The sequence below is a fragment of the Neoarius graeffei genome, chromosome 15, assembly GCF_027579695.1.
Source record: "Neoarius graeffei isolate fNeoGra1 chromosome 15, fNeoGra1.pri, whole genome shotgun sequence".
Taxonomy (NCBI): Eukaryota; Metazoa; Chordata; class Actinopteri; order Siluriformes; family Ariidae; genus Neoarius; species Neoarius graeffei.
The window spans coordinates 65786597-65810182 of NC_083583.1; the positions used below are offsets into that span (position 1 = coordinate 65786597).

A 23586-nucleotide genomic window follows, 5' to 3' on the forward strand; every position below is an offset into this window, starting at 1 on the left:
GGGGTGCAGTCGTAGGTGAAGAGGGTGTACAGGAGTGGACTGAGCACACAGCCTTGGGGGGGTCCCTGTGCTCACTGTCTTGGTGCTGGATGTTCTGGTACCGACTCTGACAGCCTGGGGTCTGTTTGTGAGAAAGTCCAGGACCCAGCAGCAGAGGGAGGATATCAGTCCAAGGGTGGAGAGCTTCAAACAGCCCAAAAGGAAGTGTGACAAACTGATGTAAGCTGAACGGTGTGGAAAAGGCCGTTTTTTCTCGGGATAATGGAGTCAAGGGGATCTGCCAATAACCCTTTGTCAAATCCAGTGTCGAGTAAAAGCGAGCCGTGCCTATTCGATCGAGCAACTCATCAATATGAGGTATTGGGTACGCGTTGAATTTAGACACAGCGTTGACTTTTCTATAGTCTACACAGAACTGGACTGACCCGTCGGTCTTGGGTACCAAGACCACCGGGCTGCTCCAGTCACTGTGGGACTCCTCGACAATGCCCATTTCAAGCATGGCCTCGAGTTCTTCCCGAATCACATTTTTCTTGTGTTCGGGTAGCCTGTAAGGGTGGCTGCACACTATCACCCCCAGGGGTGTCTCAATGTGGTGCTCTATGAGGTCGGTGCAGCTGGGCAGGGGCTAGAACACATCCGAAAACTCCGTCTGCAACTGGGCGACCTCCGCGAGTTGGGTCGGGGAGAGGTGGTCTCCACAGGGGACCAGAGAGGTACGCAATGCCAATGTTCCCTTTTGAACCTCCGCCCCCAGGTCTGCCTTCTCCGTAACCACTGACACCAACGCCACGGGGACCTCCTCATTCCAGAGTTTGAGCAGATTGAGGTGGTAAACCTGTAGCGCCCCACCCCTGTCCGTTCGCCTCACCTCGTAGTCGAAGTCCCCGATTTGCTGTGTGACCTCAAAGGGTCCTTGCCACTTGGTGATTAATTTGGAGCTCGATGTGGGCAACAGTACGAGAACTTTATCTCCCGGTGCGAACTCCCTAAGGCGCGTACCCCTGTCGTACAGGTGGGTTTGCCGTTCTTGGGCCTGCCGCAAATTCTCTTGGGTTAGGTGTGTGCGTGTGTGGAGTTTTGCACGCAGGTCCATAACGTATTGAATTTGATTTTTACTGGGCGAAGGTCCCTCCTCCTAATTTTCTTGCAGCACATCTAGAATGCCGCGTGGCTTACACCCATATAACAATTCAAACGGGGAGAACCCCGTGGAGGCTTGGGGGACCTCTTGCACTGCAAATAACAAGGGTTCGAGCCATTTATCCCAATTACGTGCATCCTCACTTACGAATTTTTAAATTATATTTTTGAGGGTGCCATTAAACCGTTCAACTAAACCGTCTGTTTGTGGGTGATAAACGCTGGTGCGGATCGGCTTAATACCTAATAACCCATACAGTTCGTTCAGTGTATGTGACACAAACGAGGTGCCTTGGTCAGTCAGAATCTCTTTCGGGATTCCAACTCGGGAGATGACGCAGAAGAGCGCTTCTGCAATACTGCGTGCTGAGATATTGCGAAGAGGCACTGCTTCCGGGTATCGCGTTGCATAGTCCACCAGAACTAAAATAAAGCGGTACCCTCATGTTGACCGATCTAATGGCCCGATGAGATCCATCCCAATTCTTTCAAATGGGGTCTCAATTAATGGGAGAGGGCACAAAGGCACTTTTGGAATGGCCGCCGGATTTACTAACTGGCATTCGCGGCACGCCGTACACCACCTATGGACATCGCTGCGAATCCCTGGCCAGTAGAACCGGGCCATTAGTCGGGCCATTAGTCTTATCCTGCCCTAAGTGTCCAGCCATGGAATTAAAGTGAGCCACCTGGAATACCAATTCCCGGCGGCTCTTTGGAATCAAAAGCTGCGTGACATGCTCTTTAGTTTGAGTGTCCTGCGTCACTCAGTATAACCTATCCTTCATAATAGAAAAATAGGGGAAGGACAGGGTGGCATTTGGCTGGAGCGTTTGACCATTGATTACTCTCACTTGGTCAAATGCATGCCGCAGAGTCTCGTCTCGCGATTGCTCTAACGGGAAATCCCCAAGGGATTCCCCAAGAGAGGGAGGAGGAGCCTGCTGCTCCTCACTCTGACACAGAGATGATGTAGACGGCTCTGTGACAGCTGCTCCCGCCAAAGTGACACCGGGACCTTCCCCTGCTGAACTACGGCAGGACCCACTCTTCAATAGATGGCTCATTAACTCCCTGAATCCCGGCCAATCAGTCCCCAAAATTATCAATTGGGTGAGGCGAGGATTAACCGCTGCCTTTACTCTAAATTTTTCCCCTCGGAACTGACACTAAAGGGTAGCTGTGAACATTCCCATGCACACACAACACCTTCACCCCCTGTGCTCCCCCCAATGCCTTGTCTTGCACCAGGCTTTGGTGAATTGAGGTCTGATTACAGCCAGAGTCCACCAAAGCCTGATACGTATCCCCTTGGATACTCACCGGTATGCGATACGCTCCGGCCCAATCGAGGGCGGCTCCTGGCGCGTCGGGGATCTGAACCACCGCACCCAATTCCATCGCTGAGCACTGCTGTTGGAGGTGGCCCAGCTCCCCGCCGCGCCAGCAAACCGGCCTCTCTGCACTGGCGCTCTGGGGCTCACTCACCTGGGGGGTAGAGACAGACACAGAAGGGGAAAATGGGAGGGCACCGTGGGTGCGACGGGCTGGCTGGGGTGGGGCCGGCCCCCGCCTCCATGGTGGGGGAACGGGGTGAGGACGAGACACAGGAGGAGAGAGGGGGGAGAGAGAGAGAGAGAGAGAGAGAGGAGAGGCGAGAAGAGGTTGTCTGCTGTCCTGCCGTCGGAACAGCTGCCAAATGGTCCTCCGCCAACTCGATGGCCTGATCCAGTGACGCCGGGCGGTGGCACTGGACCCACTCCGCGGTTCCCTCTGGTAGGCGGGCGATGAACTGCTCCAGTACCACCTGATCGATGATCCCCTCGAATTCCCAGCCCCATGTGGACAGTTGGGGGTCGCACCTGGAGGACACTCTGGACTCTTGCAGTCGTGCTTTTGTGGCTGGGGACTGTAGTTGACTTGCTGACTTTGGGACTACGGTTGTCGTGAACGGTTTTGCGCTCGGGTTTCCGTCGGTGGGGGGTTTATAGCATCAACGAAGCTGACTTTATGTTAGGACTGTTAATGTTAGTCATGCTGTCTGTTGTTGCCCGGATGGGGATGGGTTCCCTTTTGAGTCTGGTTCCTCTCGAGGTTTCTTCCTCATGTCGTCTGAGGGAGTTTTTCCTTGCCACCGTCGCCACAGACGTGCTCATTGGGGCTAGATTAGGGATAAAATTAGCTCATATTTTAAGTTGTTCAAATTCTGTAAAGCTGCTTTGCGACAATGTTTCTTGTTAAAAGCCCTATACAAATAAACTTGACTTGACTTTAACCATGCTTTGGTAGGATGATTCGTGCGCTTAGGGTTGTTGTCTTGCTGCATGACCCACCTTCTCTTGAGATTCAGCTCATGTACAGATGTCCTGACATTTTCCTTTAGAATTCGCTGGTATAATTCAGAATTCATTGTTCCATCAATGATGGCAAGCCGTCCTGGCCCAGATGCAGCAAAACAGGCCCAAACCATGATGAGAGAAGGTTCTTATGCTGGAATGCAGTGTTTTTCTTTCTCCAAACATAACGCTTCTCATTTAAACTAAAAAGTTCTATTTTGGTCTCATCCGTCCACAAAACATTTTTCCAATAGCCTTCTGGCTTGTCCACGTGATCTTTAGCAAACTGCCGATGAGCAGCAGTGTTCTTTTTGGAGAGCAGTGGTTTTATCCTTGCAACCCTGCCATGCACACCATTGTTGTTCAGTGTTCTCCTGATGGTGGACTCATGAACATTAACATTAGCCAATGTGAAAGAGGCCTTCAGTTGCTTAGACGTTACCCTGGGGTCCTTTGTGACCTCGCCGACTATTACACGCCTTGCTTTTGGAGTGATCTTTGTTGGTCAACCACTCCTGGGGAGGGTCTTGAATTTCCTCCATTTGTACACAATCTGTCTGACTGTGGATTGGTGGAGTCCAAACTCTTTAGAGATGGTTTTGTAAACTTTTCCAGACTGATGAGCATCAACAATGCTTTTTCTGAGGTCCTCAGAAATCTCCTTTGTTTGTGCCATGATACACTTCCACAAACGTGTTGTGAAGATCAGACTTTGATAGATCCCTGTTCTTTAAATAAAACAGGGTGCCCACTCACACCTGATTGTCATCCCATTGATTGAAAACACCTGACTCTAATTTCACCTTCAAATTAATTGCTAATCCTAGAGGTTCACATACTTTTGCCACTCACAGATATGTAATATTGGATCATTTTCCTCAATAAATAAATGACCAAGTATAATATTTTTGTCTCATTTGTTTAACTGGGTTCTCTTTATCTACTTTTAGGACTTGTGTGAAAATCTGATGATGTTTTAGGTCATATTTATGCAGAAATATAGAACATTCTAAAGGGTTCACAAACTTTCAAGCACCACTGTAGGCTGTTTCGCCTCCATAGCTAGGCTTTACAGCCATTCTGTCAAAACATTTTCTTTTGCATTAATGCATTTTCCTTGACAAAAAAAAAATAAAAAAAAATATTGCCTTTCCTGTAATTGTTAGATATAACCCTTAATCAGATGAGTTTCATATTTTCATCATATTTACTTGGTATCCAACCCAGAAGACCTTTTAACTCTTTAGTCTTAATGACATTCTAGTCCTCTTATTGGATATTACTGATTACCTTCTTCCTTTCGCTAATGTGGGTTAAGTTCTCATCCCTGATACACATGTAAATTATAGGGTAGATGGTATACAGTATAATAAAGGAAGCATTTCGTAATACAGCTGATGAGAACAATGTAATCAGGTTTGGGAAGTCTGCAAAGGTAGACAACACATGAACATCAGAATATAAATGGGCTTATTATTTCGGCCTTTCAGTCTGATATTTAGCTCATTAAACACAAAGGCATTTGTTTCTAAAATTTTTACCCATCTTTCCCATGATGCCAATAATGCTGGAACTGATTGTAAAGGCATCCTTTATTTGTTTTATTCACCTGGAAGAGTATACAACTTTGATATGTAAATGTCTTTTTGAATAGGAAATGAAACCTTCCACTGAAAAACCACCTGGTTTTTAGTATATAATGAAGTGAAAATGTTGTTTTGCCAAAGAAGCTCGAATAGATTGTTTTGTTTTTGTAGTAGGTTGTTTTTCCTCCAGAGCCAAAGTCACCAGCTGCATCACTTATTCAACACAGTTTCATAATCATTATGATGCTCAAACATGCTGAATTCATCATTTCGGTGCTATGAAGTATGGCAGCAAATTACAGACTTCGCTCAAATTCAAATGCGAATTAGAAAATGCTGATTTGTGACTGCATTTCCTGGGTCTGTGTGTGTATATAATTTAAGATATAATTCAAATTCAACTGCAAAATATACATTTATAATTGCATTTTCATGAACTACATACAGTGGATGCTAACATTAAAATGCAAATCTAACTGACATCATTTTCAATCTCCAAACGGGTCTGATTCTGCCATATTGAAAAAGTAATAACAATCCTTATACTGTCTTTACAGTTGCATTTTCACATCCTCACACTACAACCCAGGCAAAAATAAAATGCTTTTGCAATTCTGTTCACATTTGTATATTTGCTGTGTGGTGGAGTTTGCAAGGAACCTTGATGCCTAATGATAAATAATAATTATTTATTTATAACCTTACCTAAAGCAGCTTTGGAACCAAAAGGTCACCGGTTTGATGTCCCTGGACTAGTAGGAATGGGTGAAGTGCCTTTAAGCCCTTAAGCAAGCCACCTAATCCCCAACAGCGTCTGCTAAATGCCTGTAATGTAATGTATGAACTTGTGCTGATGATCAGATATTCTCAGTCAATGGTATAAATATGGACATGATTGTGGACGTCCATCCATCCAACCACCCATCCATTGTCTCTACTGCTTATCCGGGTCATGGAGGAAGCTAGAACCAATCACAGCTGACTTTGGGCGAAAGGTGGGGTACACCCTAGATAGTTTGCCAATCAATCGCAAGGCGAACACAGAGTTTAACAACCATTCGCATTCACATTCACACCTATGGGCAATTTAGAGTAGCTAGTTGACCTAATCTGCATGTCCTTGGACTCTGGAAGGAAACCACAGCACCTGGAGGAAACCCATGCAGGCATGAGGAGAACATGCAAACTCCACACAGAAAGGCCCCCCTCGACCAGCAGGTTCAAGCCTGGAACCTTCTTGCTATGAGGCAACAGTGCTAACCACAGCACCACTATGCAGTCTTTTGCTATTTTTTTCAAAATATTGTTTCAGTCTAGAGGAATTCTAGACCTGCTGGGAGTTTGTGGTTTTCACAAAGATGCTGACTTTACAAAATTGCATCAAGTATGTCTATGGGTGGATGAGTTAGGGTTGTCAAAACTGTATAGCAAAACCAGTCCAATGGGAAAGACTGTATATAACTGCTATAATGTATTTCTCCACATAGAAATACATTATAGCAGTTATATACAGTCTTTCCCTCACCAGAGTAGACACACATCAACTGTGTTTTTCTATATAAATAAATGAATAAAAGAGAGCAAGAGTTACTTCATATTAAACACCCAGAGTCTCATTTTGTGAACATCAAGATAAGATCTTGAAACTTACTGAATTTTCTTAACAATGTTTACCTACTGGGTAATGGTTCATGCATTGCATGGGGGCCATTTCCTTGAAATCAATTTAGCAGTTTACTGCTTTTTAAGATAAATTTCCCAGCAAATCTTCTTACTCCTGAGCCTTAATTATAGTCTAATCCTTTTCATGGATGTTAGAGATCATCTTCCTTTGTCAAATGAGGATTTTAAAATGCAAAAGAGTCCACAATCACAGATTTTGCCACTGAAGACATCAGTTGTTCTCTATTCTGAGATGGTCTCTATCAGCTCATGAGAATGGTGCAATCATCATTGGAATATCTGCAAAAGATAGACAAGACACAAATACCGTATAAGAATGTAAATTGAACTTCTCGTATACTCTAAGCCCTTCTCTATGTAAATGTCACAAAAATCTATCAATAAATATGATCATAGTGGATGAGAAACAATCACATTCTATTGTGTTTGTTCTAAAATCTAGCCCTATATATTTCTATATGCTGAATTGTCATCTTCAGAATATAAGAATAACAAAGCATACACATTTCCCAGAGTAATTTATTTTTGCAAATCCTCTGTGTTAGGATTGCCAGGAAGGCCTTTGTTACTCATCAGTAGCCGTGTTTTGGCAGATTAAACTTGTTCAAGGATGTTCAAGTTGCCATACTGCATGCTCTTTGAATGCTCTTTGAAGCTTCCCAGGAACAAATATCATTTCATTTAGCAGCATCAGTAAACATTATTTAACAATTTTGGTTTGCCTTTTGCTAAATAATAATTTATTATATGAATAGTGTGACATAAGGTTTTATAACGTCACTATTTAAATTTCTATGTAATTTATATTTGTCGAGGACTTTTGGGGGACAAATAATTATTTCAGAAATTTTCATTTGGATTTACCATAAACATTTAAAAGGGACAAATGTCTTCTCTTTTTACATTGGTTTACTGGAGAAGGGGTGGGTGTGTGGAGATTCCAGTTTGCAAAACTGTCGACACATTTAATTCTGATATTAGACAACATTGTTTTCCTTAATTATTGATCAAATATTGTATTAATTTAATTAATTCAAGACTTATAATTCATTAATTTTATCTGAAATGTAAATATTGTAATGTTTAGGGAATTTATGATATTTGTAATTTATTATATATAATTTATATTTTTAAAATACTGAGGACATTTTCAGTGGCACGGTGGTGTAGTGGTTAGCGCTCTTGCCTCACAGCAAGAAGGTCCAGGTTCGAGCCCCGTGGCCGGCGAGGGCCTTTCTGTGCGGAGTTTGCATGTTCTCCCCGTGTCCGCGTGGGTTTCCTCCGGGTGCTCCGGTTTCCCCCACAGTCCAAAGACATGCAGGTTAGGTTAACTGGTGACTCTAAATTGACCGTGAGTGTGAGTGTGAATGGTTGTCTGTGTCTATGTGTCAGCCCTGTGATGACCTGGTGACTTGTCCAGGGTGTACCCCGCCTTTCGCCTGTAGTCAGCTGGGATAGGCTCCAGCTTGCCTGCGACCCTGTAGAAGGATAAAGCGGCTAGAGAGATGAGATGAGGACATTTTCACTTCAAGTCATTGTTACAAATATTAAATAATTATTTAAAGAATTTAACAAAAATGTCTATCTGGATCTTTATCTTTGTCTATTTGGAACTGAAAATTATGCATACTTAAACAGAGAAGCATCGACAAATGATCATAAATACATTCAAGAAATCATCTGATTATGGGTTTTGATATGCAATAAAATAGGTAACTCATGGGAATTGAAAATATTCTATCCACATTCACTGGATATGAGCTATCGCACACTCTGATTGGCTACTCTACGACTAGGCTATCAGCTCATATACCATAAGCAGAGAAAAACAAAATGGCAGAGCGTTTTGCTGAACCAACCAAGGACAAAATAAAAACTCTACTCGAAAAGTTTGAAGCTTAATTTTTTTTTTGATAAAATGTGTTTTTTGTTCATCGACTGTTGATGTAAATCTTGTCAAATTTGAATATTTTACGATGCACGTATGCAATTTGTCACGTGTCCACTAAGTGGAAATGATTTTGTCAGATGTTTTGTATAAAGTTTTTGTTTATCAAATTTTATACATTTTATTTCCTGAGAGGTTAATTTACTACAGAAGTGTCATGCTCCGCCCCGGACTTCCACTCCGGAGATTTATTATCTCCCAGTTCAGCGCTAATCCGGATCCGGGACGGGACTTCCACCTTGCCGGCATTCACTTCCTGGTTTGCTCTGCTGTGTATAAAAGGCCATTTTCAGAAGGAGACTTTGCCAGAATGTCTCGTTGATTCTTTAAGTTGTTTCTGCGCCATTATTGCTTCTTGGATTTCGCGCTCTGTTTTGCTTGTTTCTTGTCACAGTTTTTTTGCGCTACGTTTTTGTCTTTTTTCATGTTTGTTGTGATACGTTTTTTCTCAAGTTTTTTTGTCTGGACTATTTTTAATGCTAGCGTTTTTTGTCCTTGCCTGCCTCGTTTTCTTTTTTTTTTGTCCCTAGCTTTTTCTGGATTACTTTTGGTTTATTTTTTACTCCTATTAAATCTTTTTTATTATTGGATTTACTGGTCTGTGTTCTGCAGGCCTCTGCATGCTCTTACGACAAGGCTTTCTCAGATAGCTTTTCGCAGACAGTTGTAATTTATTGTTGAGCGGGGAGTAATAGGCGTGCGCGATGTTATTCACCGTCACAACGCAAGGGGGCGCGAAGTCGCAAAATCGCTAGGAGTAGTTGGTGAGTGTTTATCCTCTGGTTACTTATAATAACTAGAACTGGAGTCGTATAGATGTACGTACTTCCTCACTTCCTTGATCAACCGCTCTTCGTGCTGCTCCATCTTCGCTCGTGTTTTTAAAAATGGCGGTCGTGAAAACAAAACAAACCGGGAAAGTAGGGAAGCGGAAGTGCGTGTAGAGCGGATGTAGAGTGGACCAATCAGAGCCCTCTTGTCTGTGACGCTGTCTGCGACGCTGTCTGCAAGGCTGTCTGCGGTGGTCACAATTTTTGGGAGGTGCGCACAGAGCGTCTGCGAAGGGGGGGCTTCGCAGACGCCATCTGTGATGCCATCTGCGAGGACTGGGTTGTCAGCATAAATTGGCCTTGCTTCTGGATCCTACACCACCCATACCACAGAATACAATATGGCATTTCTGTCCCTACAAGTTAAGCTAATATATTTTCCTGGCAAATAAGAATGTTATAGTATGTCACAATCTAAACATCCAACTCCTGTAACTGGGAGATCTCCAGTAAACTGATCATTTTCTCAAATGATTAACACCAAGCCACTACTCCCCAAGCAATCAGTGGTTAAATGCAGAAAGGGACATACATCCTCACACTGCCCAAACAAGGTTTCACAGAGATTAACATGGCCATAAAGGATCATGTATTGCAAAAATCTAATGACCAATGATAAATATCTGCCCAAAACTCAAATTACATTTCAAAACCACTTTCCCATCTCTTCACAAATCTTCTCAGGGACTTGATAGCTTGCCACTCAGTGCATAAGTGGCTTTTATCTGTGGTTTATATAAAGTGTCAAATTATGGTTGGGATTTCTGTGACACTCCCTAAAGATAAAGGCTGGCAACTGGACAAAGACAAAGTAAATAACCACTGAGCACTCTTCCTTTTGAGAGATATTCCAGTCTCTCGTGTATGCTTATAAAAATAGACTTAAATGGCTCATCCCTTCACTTTAACAATGTTGTTTTGCATGAAGAGACCGTGAATTTAAACCCATGGGCTCACATCAATGTTCAGAAGAAATGTCGACTTGTATGTGTAGTGAAGTCAAGATCAAATTAAATCTCATCTCATCTCATTATCTCTAGCCGCTTTATCCTTCTACAGGGTCGCAGGCAAGCTGGAGCCTATCCCAGCTGACTACGGGCGAAAGGCGGGGTACACCCTGGACAAGTCGCCAGGTCATCACAGGGCTGACACATAGACACAGACAATCATTCACACTCACATTCACACCTACGGTCAATTTAGAGTCACCAGTTAACCTACCCTGCATGTCTTTGGACTGTGGGGGAAACCGGAGCACCCGGAGGAAACCCACGGGGAGAACATGCAAACTCCGCACAGAAAGGCCCTCGCCGGCCACGGGGCTCGAACCCAGACCTTCTTGCTGTGAGGCAACAGCGCTAACCACTACACCAAATTAAATCTATTGAACTTTTAAATTTTTTTACCCCACTTTCCACCATGTGAAAGGAGATTTAAAGTCTATCCAAGTATTTAGAGTCAAAAACCTGAAATAAAACATCTATTTTTCCACTTAAGACTGAAAAAAACTGTTGAAAGAAAAAGCTTTGTCATAACATGAGTTTGCTTATCAACCAAGGACAGCTGCCGAAAGCCAAAGAGAAGTCTCCTGCAGGTTTTTTTTTTCTTGCTAGCTCTGCATGCCTCTGTAATCAGCACATAGTTGGGTGTGTCTACGTCTCCCTCCCACCACTAATTTCATTTCTTATTCCACTGTGGCTTAACCACTAGGGACAAGCCTGAGACTGTGTACCTTCTGCAGCCACACAGCATAGTGAAGGAGGAGAAGCTATTGGTGCTTCCTTCCTCTCCATTCTTTACATCCTCCCCCTCTGGGAACTCCTTCTTCACACTCAGGAACAGCTGCAGCTCTGTCATGGGAAACCCGTTTTTCTGGTAGCGCTAACCCACAAAGAGAAAGGAAAGTTTGTTAATATGAGGGTAGCTATGAGTTGAAAGGTATCATGTTACACAACAGGACAAAAAAGTAAATAAAAATATTTAAATTAAATTTTGTAATTATTTATAGGCCTATATTTTTATTAAATGGTAAAGATGCCACCTCAGCTTCTGAAAATGCATTCACAACTTTGCTATAACATTGTTTGTATTATGTCCTGTCGTGATTAGCTTGCTAGAGTTGTACCTTGATGCTCTCATAAGCATCTGTGATGAGAGCTATGAAAAGGCTGAGCACCATGTATATGAAGAGAGAGATAAAAGAGTAGAGGTAGACCCTGCTGAACAGCCACACTACGGTGTTCTTCTGTTGGAACTCAGCAAACGTCGGGAACATGTCGTCCCCATTCACCAGGGAGAAGAGACATTCGGCCACGCGACTCAGACCCTCAAACTGTCCCCAGTAGCACAAATCCATGCAGACATATGGGACATGACATGATTAATTACTTTCTTGGGGAAAAAAAAGAGGTAATTTTCCTACATCTACTGCTTAAACAAGACAACAGTAAGCTTTTCCTATCAAAATACAAATGCTGCCATCTTATGGTCTTAAGACTGAGGCACTGTACTGCACCTAACATTTTCTAAGAAAATACACTCACCAGCCACTTTAAAAGAAGCTTGTTCTTGATTCTAAGATTCCTGTTCTTGGCTGCAGGAATGAAACCCAATGTGGTCCTCTGCTGTTGTATGCTGAGATGCTTTTCTGATCACCACAGTTGTAAAGAGTTGCTCCGAGTTGCTATATCCTTCCTGGCAGCTCAAACCAATCTGGCCATCTTCCTCTGACCTCTCTTATCAACAAGGCGTTTCCACCTACAGAACTGTCGCTCACTCAGTGTCCCCCCCACCCCATTCTGTGTAAACCCTAGAGACTGTTGTTTGTGTGTGAAAACCCCAGGAGATCAGCAGTTTCTGAAATACTCAAACTAGTCCATCTGGTCCCAACACCCATGCCACAGTGAAAGTCACAGAGATCACAATTATTCCCATTCTGATGTTTGAAGTGAACATTACCTGAAGCTCTTGATTTGTATCTGCATGATTTTATGCATTGTGCTGCTGTCAAGGGATTGGCTGATTAGAGAACTGCATCAAACAGCAGGTAAATGGGTGTACCTAATAAAGTGGCTGGTGAGTGTATTGCTTCAAGGGCAGTTCACGAAATCAAATAACTTAGAGTTCCCTGATCTTTATCCTGTATGTTCACTTTTTAAGTACTACACTATGGACTATACTATTTTACCTTTTCATGATATGGCCCTAAAACGATCCACCCACAGAACGTGTAGCCCAAATAAATCATTCCTGCACAGCAGCAGAAGCGGAGAACATTGGGAAGGGCTGCCTGCATAGTCAGGATAAGAACCTGCACAGTCAGAAATGAACTTATTATATGTCTTAATGACTAACTACAGTACAATGTATTAGTTATATGTACAGCTATGTAGGCCTATATAATGCTAATAAATCCATGCATACAGGGTCTCATTTATGGACTAAAAAAGAGACATCAGATGTTAAACTGACTTCAAGTGTACATGTGACGAGTGCCTACTCACATTATACTTCTGGAAGTAACCTAAATATCTGATGACGCCAACCCAGACCATGAGTGTGGATGTTCCTAAAAAGATGCTACACACATCATAGCTTGTCAGGCTCTGTGAGAAAAAGAAGAGGAATGACACAGAATGCTTATCCTGGGAGTGAGGCGAATTTATTTTTCTTCCTTGGTGCTAAAGTAAACTGTGATCGAACAATGGCAGTAAATTGAGACCATTAAACTACCATGTTATTATTCAGTTATTCATCTTAAAACATTTAATGGCCAAATTAAATTTACGGAAAAATTTTTACGTTTATGAGAGTGAGGAGTGTAAATATGGACCTGCTATTGGGAGTTTTATGAAATAATATCTGTAGACATTCAAAAGTTATAAATATGAACTGATGTGATGCCAAAAAAGTATGATTTTCTTCCCTGATATATCAGCTTGAACTTAAGTCATGAGGTAGAAATATAATTTGTAAACGATCATGTCTACTTATTCCTCTGCAGTAATGCTAATCGAAGTAAGCCTATAAAACTCATTTAAATTCATTCTGTATTAATTAATATTTCAAAATTACCTTTGCTTGAATTTGCATCTTCAGTATTGACCCTATGATTGCCATAACATCACTGATAATTACCAAGATGTACCAGCCATTTAAAAATTTTCGTTGGTCCTCCTCACAGACTTTATGATTGTACTTCCAAACACAGAACTTGGAAAATCTCTGCAAAAAAAAGAAAGTATAAATAAAACATAAAACATTTCAGAAACTCTACGAATACAAAACTTGTGCAAGGATGCACAAGTCATACAGAGACGGTCAATTGAGTCAATTGATACAAAGAAGAAATATCAATAATTGGACATGTCTGTAATAAATATTCGTAGACAGTTATTGTTCATGGACTGGGGTTTACCTGAAGTAATCTAATCGCAAGACAAATAGAGCGAATGCAAAGCACAGAAGAGATCAAACACATTAGGATAACAGCAGCATCAAAAATTAGAAGATAGTGAGTGTTCTTCTGAGCTGAAAAAGATAATCACATGTTGAAATTATTTCTACTAAGATAAGTTTTCCATAAATAATGAAATAACTATTTTTCATTTTCCAACCTAAACAAATATAAAACATTTCACAGTAATCTATATTTCATTTTAGTATAAATACGCAGATGATTATAGGAAATCGTGTGCTGATTAGTTGAGAAATTCAGACTGTTTCTTGATAATCACCTCGAGCGACTCGGCAAAATGGCTGCCAATTGCTTTGTTACCATAAGTGAAGAAGAATTACAAACTATGAAAGAATATGCTGTTCCTAAAAGCACTAAAGATGCTACAAAGTCTGGTCGAAAACTATTCAGAGGTAAGGTGGGATTGTGATTTATTTTATCTATTTCGAAATAAAGTATTTTATGTGAGTCAGCATAGGTAAGTGACATGTCTGCACCGCGCCGTTATTACATTTGCATGCCACTTTTGAAGTTTTAAATAAATTATTTTTTATCTCATCTCATTATCTCTAGCCGCTTTATCCTTCTACAGGGTCGCAGGCAAGCTGGAGCCTATCCCAGCTGACTACGGGCGAAAGGCGGGGTACACCCTGGACAAGTCGCAGGTCATCACAGGGCTGACACATAGACACAGACAACCATTCACACTCACATTCACACCTACGGTCAATTTAGAGTCACCAGTTAACCTACCCTGCATGTCTTTGGACTGTGGGAGAAACCAGAGCACCTGGAGGAAACCCACGTGGACACGGGGAGAACATGCAAACTCCGCACAGAAAGGCCCTCGCCGGCCACGGGGCTCGAACCCGGACCTTCTTGCTGTGAGGCGACAGCGCTAACCACTACACCACCGTGCTGCCCCTGATTTTTTATAGGATTTTTAAAAAAAATAATCACCTCTGTATTTATATTAAACAATTATCCACCTCAGGCTCAGTGAGTATCGGTGAATAATACCTTCAACTTTGTCAAGTCAAGTCAAGTTTATTTGTATAGCACTTTTAACAATAAACAATGTCACAAAGCAGCTTTACAGAATTTGAATGACTTAAAACATGAGCTAATTTTGTCCCTAATCTATCCCTAAACTTTGTCTCAGTTATTATTCACCAATATTCACCTCGCCTTTGGTGAATAATTGTTAAATATTGAGTTCACAAGTTGCGCATGCTTGTTTTATTATCCATCATTACTTCAGTTATGATGCCATTATTTATCCTGTAAATCTTATAAATATATCTAAATTCAGGCACTCTCTGGTTAAGAGCAGCTACAAAATCCCCACCATGAAAAAAGTAGATCTTTCATATGAACAAAAGTGTTTAATTAGTCAGCACTTATTGTGTCGTAATATTTTTCCTCATACCAGTTCCTGAAATCTTCCAGTTTTTGCATGCACTGCTAACAGCATCAATATCAAGGGTAATTTTCACTTTCCCACTATGGCACTGATTGTCAAATGTAATCTGAGGGAAAAAAATCAAATAATAACATAAGGCACTCTGTAATGGCACCATCCAAGGCTGATTAATTTACAATTTTGCAACGTTTGCTAAACAATATCTTACCGAAACAGCAAAAGTATAACAATCAGGCAACTCATGTGAAAGGACAGTTTGCAGGTTGATTCCTTTAACCCAGAATGAGATTTCAATAGTGATAAGTCTGTTTGATAAGAAATACATGTGGTTTAAGCAGCTAAAGATGTAATGATAAAGACAGGAAAGGAACAATAGTTAGATGTGCACACCTGTAAAAGTCAATTTCAAAAAAAGAGGCATTGTTAGTCCTCCATTTTGGAGCAGATCTGGGATCCAAAGTTAGGCAAGCTGAAATGTATGCATTCGACGTTAGGGAAATCTTATAGAAATGGGATATAAATACATTTAAATGTGTAATAAATGTAATAAGTGGATAAATTAATTTAAAAAAAGATAATCTTTTGTGTCAAATGATCAGTATCCCATTCTGCCCCCTCCCCTTTCCCTCTCCTCTCTATCCCCCACTTCCTCTCTTCCTCATATCTTATTCTTTTTATATTTGTATATGTAAATACTTTTTAATTTATCTAGAAGTTTTCTCTATTTCTTTTCTCTGTTTATCTGTAATGATGCTGCTGTAATCTTAATTTCCCTGAGGGAACCCTCCCAAAGGGATCAATAAAGTTTTATCTAATCTAATCTAATCTAATCTAATCTAATCTAATCTAATCTAATCTAATCTAAAATCAGACCACATTCTGTTATTCTTTTTTCCTAAATTAAATGAGCATTACTTTACTACTCACCTTTACACTCTTTTCCTTAAAAAAGATTTGCAAAAAGAACTCACCAACTCCCAAAATATCTATTTTGGGAGTTGGTAATAAAATAAAATAAAAATAAATAAATAAATAAATAATAATAATAAAATTAAAAAAAAGAGTGACAGTAATAACCTGACTCAGTTTGTGCATCTATATCATAAGTTCCTTCAGAATGCTCCGCATGGCCCTGTCTGTAGTACTTTTTACAGATGACCAAAGGAAGTAACTTTCCATCCTCCTCGGCATAGTTGACAGAGCTCACAGACAGCTGGTCTAACTGAGAGTACTGCAAGACAGATAACACACTGAATACACTTTTTTGTTCTCTGACAAAATCATTTCATTTAGACATACTTTTAGTTAATGGCTCTGTGGTTTCCATTGTGGGGTCATTCAAGTTCTTCAGCACAATATCCAGGGACCTGAAATGGGTGAGGAACCATAACTCCATAACCAAAAAAGCACAGCAGAGAATGTTCTTTCTGAGGTGACTGATTAAGTTTAACTTGTTACATGCACTGATGACTGAGTTCTACACAGTGATTATTGAGTCCATCCTCACTTCATTGATAACTGTTGGGTTTGGATCCTCCACCTCCCAAGAGCGAGCCAATACATAATCAGGACAGTGGAGAGGATCATCAGATGTAGCCTAGATGTATGCTTAAGGACATTTCCAACAGCAGGATCACAAAGTATGCTGGCAAGATTATAGCTGAACCCTCTCACTCTGGACATCACCTCTTCCAGCCACATCCATTTGGATGAAGATTCAGGGCCAGCAAAGACACTACAACAAGATACACCAACAGCTTTTTCCCCAGACCTGTGACACTCAGTAACAATCGAGGGAACGTTGCCTGCTGAACTGAACTTTTTCTTTTTGCCTCTCTAACTCTAACTCATCTGCACAATAGTACAGTGTTCATATCATTCTATAACACACTGTAAACAATAATTATTTAGTTTCTATTTCTACAGACCCTTCTGCATCTTTTGGTGACTTTCACAAATGTTTTTTTTTTGTTTGTTTTTATGTATTTGTTTTTTTTTTCTTTAAAGATATTTTTTGTTTTTTTTTCACCTTTATTGGATAGGACAGTGTAGAGACAGGAAATGAGCAGGAGTGAGAGAGACGGGGAGGGATCGGGAAATGACCTCAGGTCGGAATCGAACCCGGGTCTGGTCTGTTTAATATGATACATGTCATATCAGTGTGCACAGACCATGATAAAGTCCTCATACTGTATGTATGGTATACTTGGGGAAATTAAGGGATTCCATACCATCCTGATGAGATCCTTACATCCATCCATCCATTATCTGTAGCTGCTTATCCTGTGCAGGGTCACGGGCAAGCTGGAGCCTATCCCAGTTGACTATGGGCAAGAAGCAGGGTACACCCTGGACAAATCGCCAGATCATCGCAGGGCTGACACATAGAGACAAACAACCATTCACACTCACATTCACACCTAGGGTCAGTCAGCCTAACCTGCATGTCTTTGGACTGTGGGGGGAAACCGGAGCACCCGGAGGAAACCCACGTAGACACGGGGAGAACATGCAAACTCCACACAGAAAGGCCCCTGTCGGCCACTGGGCTCAAACCCAGAACCTTCTTGCTGTGAGGTGACAGTGCTAACCACTACACCACCGTGCTGTCCCAGGAGCCTTACAGAAAGAAATTAAAGCAAAAAAAAAAACTTTGGACTTCCACATGTACTGTCAGACATTTCATGCCAGGTTTTGAAGTAATCAAATATTCACATCATTAAAAAAAAAAAAAGGTATGTTCCAACAGTGTTCATTCAGAGTTCAAATCCTGACATTTGATCCTGACAATGGATCTGAGGCCTTTCATAAGAAACACAGGAGGGCATGAGGCGGGAATACAACCTGGATGGGGTGGCCATCACAGGACACCAAGAGATAAACAGTGACACATTCATTCATTCACTCACAGTTAGGGGTAATTTATCATAGCCAATCCACTTACTGATGGGAAGAAAGCAGAGAACCCAGTGGAAACCCACACAGATATGGGGAGGACATGTGAATACAGATAGGAATAGGGGTTAGTTACATTATTTGAAAAGTTCACAGGCATCTGGTTAAGACTAGAGATGTGCAAGCAGGAGGCTTTTCCTCTACTTTCATGTGACATGGGCGTGAGCTTGAAGAGTGTAAATATGAAGCTTGCGGGACAAATACAATATTTATTAGCATGACAGGAACAGTAGGTGCACTATACGGGTTTGTTTGCATCTATTGTCAGTGGTAGCACATAGGGGTGGGTACTGGTACAGAAAATTCAGGTCCAGGTCTGGACCTGATTATAGTAGTGCAGCAGTACTATATCATATTTTGGGGAGTGAGACACAAGTACAGGTCTCTGTGAGTCCTACAAATCATGTTCAAATTGTATATTAGAATGGTATGATTATTTTCAATGCACAAGCAACTAATATGCAGAAATCTCGCGAGATTTTCCGAGATCTCAGCCTTATTCAAAATGGCGGTGTGTTTTGCTGAGCGAGCAGTGAGTGCCAGTTTCTTTGTTTATTGATTGATTTCGGCTTTCCAAACTCATGGAAATAAGCTGACTATGGGCACACAGGAAGGAAAAAATATCGGTAAACTGATTTGTGGTTTGTTTGGGTGTCATTTTTATTTCGCATGTAAATTTATGTGAGTACAAGTGTATGCATGTGTCGGATCACTATTCTTGATCGATATAATTTTTCAGGTTCGCACTTTGTCTCAAAACTAACTATACTCGCCTCGCCGTCTGTTGACTCATCCTTTAAGTGTTTCTAGATATGATTCACAGCGAACATCTTCGAAAGAGAGTAACCACGGATAGCTAAATCTGCTCTGTTTTGTTATTTTCTTAGACCGGTAACATTGTTATGTGACCGCCTGCTGGTAGCCTGGTACTGTGAATTTTCTAATCAGTCCAACAACCGGTCCACTGATTTTTTTCCGGACTGTTTTTTTTGGACCGGTCCAGCAAGAAATGCCGGTTTTGTACCGGTACACAGTACCGGTACCCAGCCCTAGTAGCACAACCAAACCATATTTCTATCATAGAAACTGGCCTGGGCGGCACGGTGGTGTAGTGGTTAGCGCTGTCGCTTCACAGCAAGAAGGTCCGGGTTCGAGCCCCGTGGCCGGCGACGGCCTTTCTGTGCGGAGTTTGCATGTTCTCCCCGTGTCTGCGTGGGTTTCCTCCGGGTGCTCCGGTTTCCCCCACAGTCCAAAGACATGCAGGTTAGGTTAACTGGTGACTCTAAATTGACCGTAGGTGTGAATGTTTGTCCGTGTCTATGTGTCAGCCCTGTGATGACCTGGCGACTTGTCCAGGGTGTACCCCACCTTTCGCCCGTAGTCAGCTGGGATAGGCTCCAGCTTGCCTGCGACCCTGTAGAAGGATAAAGCGGCTAGAGATAATGAGATGAGAATGAGATGAGAAACTGGCCTGAAATCCACAAAATAAAAATTTTCTGATCTTTCTGGAATGTAACAAACTGAAGTAAATCTGAAATATTATTAGGTGGCTACTGTAGTGAACTATAAATCACATTTCCTTGAATTATGCAGGACATCACTGCGTTGAATTTCGTTTTGCTCAAAGGGCATCCATAAGGCAACTGGTTGAAACCAGTTAAGAACTCGAGTAATGCAAACGCTGCAGCAGTATAATTAAATTATGTTCTGGTGTTAGGGATCATTCAACCATTCCTGTCTAGACCATATGAATATCAATAAAAAGGTACAAATATACAGTACCAGTCAATACTTTGGACACACCTATTCATTCATACATATGTTTTCTGCATGGTGGAACAATACAGAAGACATCAAAACTATGAAATATGTGGTAAACAAACAAGTGTTAAAAAAACAAAATATGTTTCATATTTTAGATTCATCAAAGTATCCAGCGTTTACCTTAATGATGCTTTGCACACTACTGGCGTTATCTTAACCAGCTTCATGAGGTAGTCACCTGGAATGCTTTTCAATTCATAGGTGTGTCTCGTCAAAAGTTAATTAGTGGACAAGTTTCTTGCTTTCTAAATGCATTTGAGATCAAACAGTAAATAGTAAATAATAAAAATAAAGAAAATTTCCCTATTCCAGAACAGTAGTAAGCCATATTATGTCAAGAGTCACTCACTGACATCCATCGTTACTTTGACATTGTGTCTTTTTATTCACAAAAACAATGAAAAATTATTGAATTAGAAGCTGTGTCGGGCGGCACGGTGGTGTAGTGGTTAGCGCTGTCGCCTCACAGCAAGAAGGTCCGGGTTCGAGCCCCGTGGCTGGCGAGGGCCTTTCTGTGTGGAGTTTGCATGTTCTCCCCGTGTCCGCGTGGGTTTCCTCTGGGTGCTCCGGTTTCCCCCACAGTCCAAAGACATGCAGGTTAGGTTAACTGGTGACTCTAAATTGACCGTAGGTGTGAATGTGAGTGTGAATGGTTGTCTGTGTCTGTGTCAGCCCTGTGATGACCTGGCGACTTGTCCAGGGTGTACCCTGCCTCTCGCCCGTAGTCAGTTGGGATAGGCTCCAGCTTGCCTGCGACCCTGTAGAACAGGATAAAGCGGCTAGAGATAATGAGATGAGATGAGATGAGATGAGATGAGATGAGATGAGATGAGAAGCTGTGTCCAAACTTTTGACTAGTACTGTATTTGGAGCAGTGAACAGATACAGCTAGTCATAGTGATGCTGAATGAACAGGGGTTCGATAAGATGTGGCAGATTTGCTCATGTCTTAGTGAAAGCATGTCTTAGCAGTCTCACTATGCAGTTGGTAGCTATGTTTTGATCAGGAAGAACTATTGGATAGGAATCAGCAATGAACTAAAAGAGTGAAAGTCCAAAAACCAAGTGTTTTTCAATAAGGAAAATATACAAATTGAATAGAAGCAATAAAAGTGAGAAAAAGTGAGGTGCATGAGAGTGAAAAAAGCAAACAAACCTGATCTATGATATAGTATAGATGGTCAAAGACATTCTCTTTAGTATAGACAGCGACACTATAGTCATCCTCTTCCACACCACTGTAGCTTTTTAAGAACAAATTTTTGAAGGCCATCAAGTTCTCTTCTTTGTAGGTCACTACAAGCTGGTTATTAAGCCCAAAGAGAATAAGCTTCAAAAGGAACAGATAGAACAGATATTTTTCTTTATTCTGAGATTTCATGCAGCACTCACTATTCTAGAGGAAAATATTTCTCAGATGTTGCTCAGCCTACTGCATCTTTTGAGGATATTAAAGAATCGCTTTTTATATCTGTCTAGTAGAAAAGTAGTAATTTGAGATAACTCTAACTGTTGTAGGACAATAAAGACATTTTCCACTTGTGCATCGTTACTTCACTGGTACTAGATAATGAATGGTGAAGCATCTTAAAGAAGCCTAATACATTCCAGTAAGTCACACTGAATGTGACTTATGTATCTGTATACCTGAGTTGTAATCATGACTATTTTTAAAATCTGTACTGTCAGTTTCCATGGTAGCTGTCGCCGTGCTCTGTATTTCTCACAGGGACTCATGAAGTAATATCTCAGGTCATCTCGTAGGCTTTCTTCCAATGTTTGGTCAAGTCTCATGGACATGGGGTTACTGAAAGAGACAGCCAGTAATTGTTTAAAGAAATTTAATCCATGTGGTGCTTGAAGAAAAAATTACAACTGCCAAAACATTCGGACACGTGAGCATACGGTTATGCAGAAGCAGTGACAACTTACACTTTGAATATGATTCTATGACTGGAATCAAATTTTAGCAAATGTTTTAACATAAAAGTATTCAACTGTATGTGTATCAAACTAACCCAGATTGTTTTGCATTTCACCTAAAGTCACCAGCACAGCAGCAAGGTCTTCCTTCGCAAAACATAAACCTGCTGAGCATGATACTTTTTCTCTTGTAACACAGATAAATGAGGAATAAAAGAGGATTGCATCATTTCCTTTAACAGCATTGACAGTGTTTGTAGAGTAGAAGTCCAAGGTTATCCATAAATCAGTCAAAATACTGCAGCAAAAACAGCATTACCATTGACAGTTTAAAAACTCAACAAAAACTGTGGTTCTCCCTCTCATATATATATATATATATATATATATATATATATATATATATATATATATATATATATATATATATATATTTTTTAACATAGACAAGTGTTTTACTGGGAAATACACCATTCATATTTTTCATATGAACTACAGCCAGGACATCGAGAATGGCAACCATGACATAAATCTCTATATGTCACTCATGAGGAAATTGATGATTTTTTGATAAATTTAGGTACTTTCTGTTTGTGAATGTGTCTCTATTAAAAAAGAAAATCACATGTTGTCTTGAAGATATGAAGTTTATCTTCTCATGTTGAAAAACTCGCATTTTCATTTCAAATACATCATGGATCTGAGTGACATATTTCCAGATATTTCACTCTGATGATGTCACTCCCAGTGTTTTCCCACTGACTAGACGTGCGTTGTCAAAATGGCGAACCAGTTCAAAATTAAAATTCTTTTGATTAACTTGCGTATTTTTTGTGGATGTGTCTATATAATATAAAGAACATTACATGGTGGCATGAAGAAATGAAGTTTATCTTCTCGTTTTGAAAAATATATCACTCGTTCACTTCGCTCACTTGTGAAATATACATTCACCAGTCAAAGATAAACTTCATATCTTCATGCCACTGTGTAATATTATATATGTATGTAAAACAAAGATACTTACAAAGGTATTTTCACATAAAACTGTCCTCTAGTTCTAGTGTTAGTTACATAGTTCAGTAGAAATATCAGACAATTACACGTTTGCAGATGTAAGTTTCAAGAATCCTAAAGTACTTCTTAAGGGCTTACCTTGTCAGATCGACATTTGGCGTGGCTATCAGCTCCATGCTCCTATGGCTGATTATATTGCAGAGTGACTGACCAGCTTCCCTAAACCAGTGCACTTTAACACAAAAAGCTTTTGACCAATCATAAACCCGGCAGCTCGTTAGTGGGCAGAGTCTTAGTGTACCGAATAAGAGATCTTTTCAGGTTTACCATACCCAAAATAACTATAACTCTATATACCAAAAGACTATGATTAATTTCTCCATTGCCACTGCCAACAAGGGTGTTCAACCAAATTTAAGAGGCCTGTGCAATGCAGTCTCTGTGGGGCTTCTCACCATCTTT

The 23586-nt window shown here is 41.0% G+C and overlaps 1 protein-coding gene across 1 annotated transcript; it reads right to left on the bottom strand.

Moving 5' to 3' along the window:
- Nucleotides 1-6594: 6594 nt before the first annotated feature.
- Nucleotides 6595-23311, bottom strand: mcoln2 (mucolipin TRP cation channel 2). The gene is made up of 14 exons (XM_060940613.1): nucleotides 23263-23311; nucleotides 21832-21991; nucleotides 21341-21514; nucleotides 16483-16636; nucleotides 15796-15874; nucleotides 15614-15710; nucleotides 15412-15511; nucleotides 13944-14056; nucleotides 13601-13750; nucleotides 13030-13131; nucleotides 12714-12836; nucleotides 11652-11858; nucleotides 11259-11407; nucleotides 6595-7027 (listed from the first exon to the last, which is right to left on the bottom strand). Exons 1-14 carry the CDS (start codon nucleotides 23298-23300, stop codon nucleotides 6991-6993), a joined length of 1683 nt encoding a protein of 560 aa, XP_060796596.1. The 5' UTR covers nucleotides 23301-23311; the 3' UTR covers nucleotides 6595-6990.
- Between the last annotated feature and the right edge of the window lie 275 nt (nucleotides 23312-23586).

Bases quoted from the DNA above. Each gene is read 5' to 3' on its own strand.
- mcoln2 (XM_060940613.1), bottom strand. From the start codon at position 23,300: ATGGAGCTGATAGCCACGCCAAATGTCGATCTGACAAG. The intron at 13,751-13,943 runs GTAAACCCCAGT...TTTTTTTTGCAG, and splicing joins TTGCGATTAGATTACTTCAG to AGATTTTCCAAGTTCTGTGT. The intron at 11,408-11,651 runs GTACAACTCTAG...TTTGTGGGTTAG, and splicing joins ATGCTTATGAGAGCATCAAG to CGCTACCAGAAAAACGGGTT.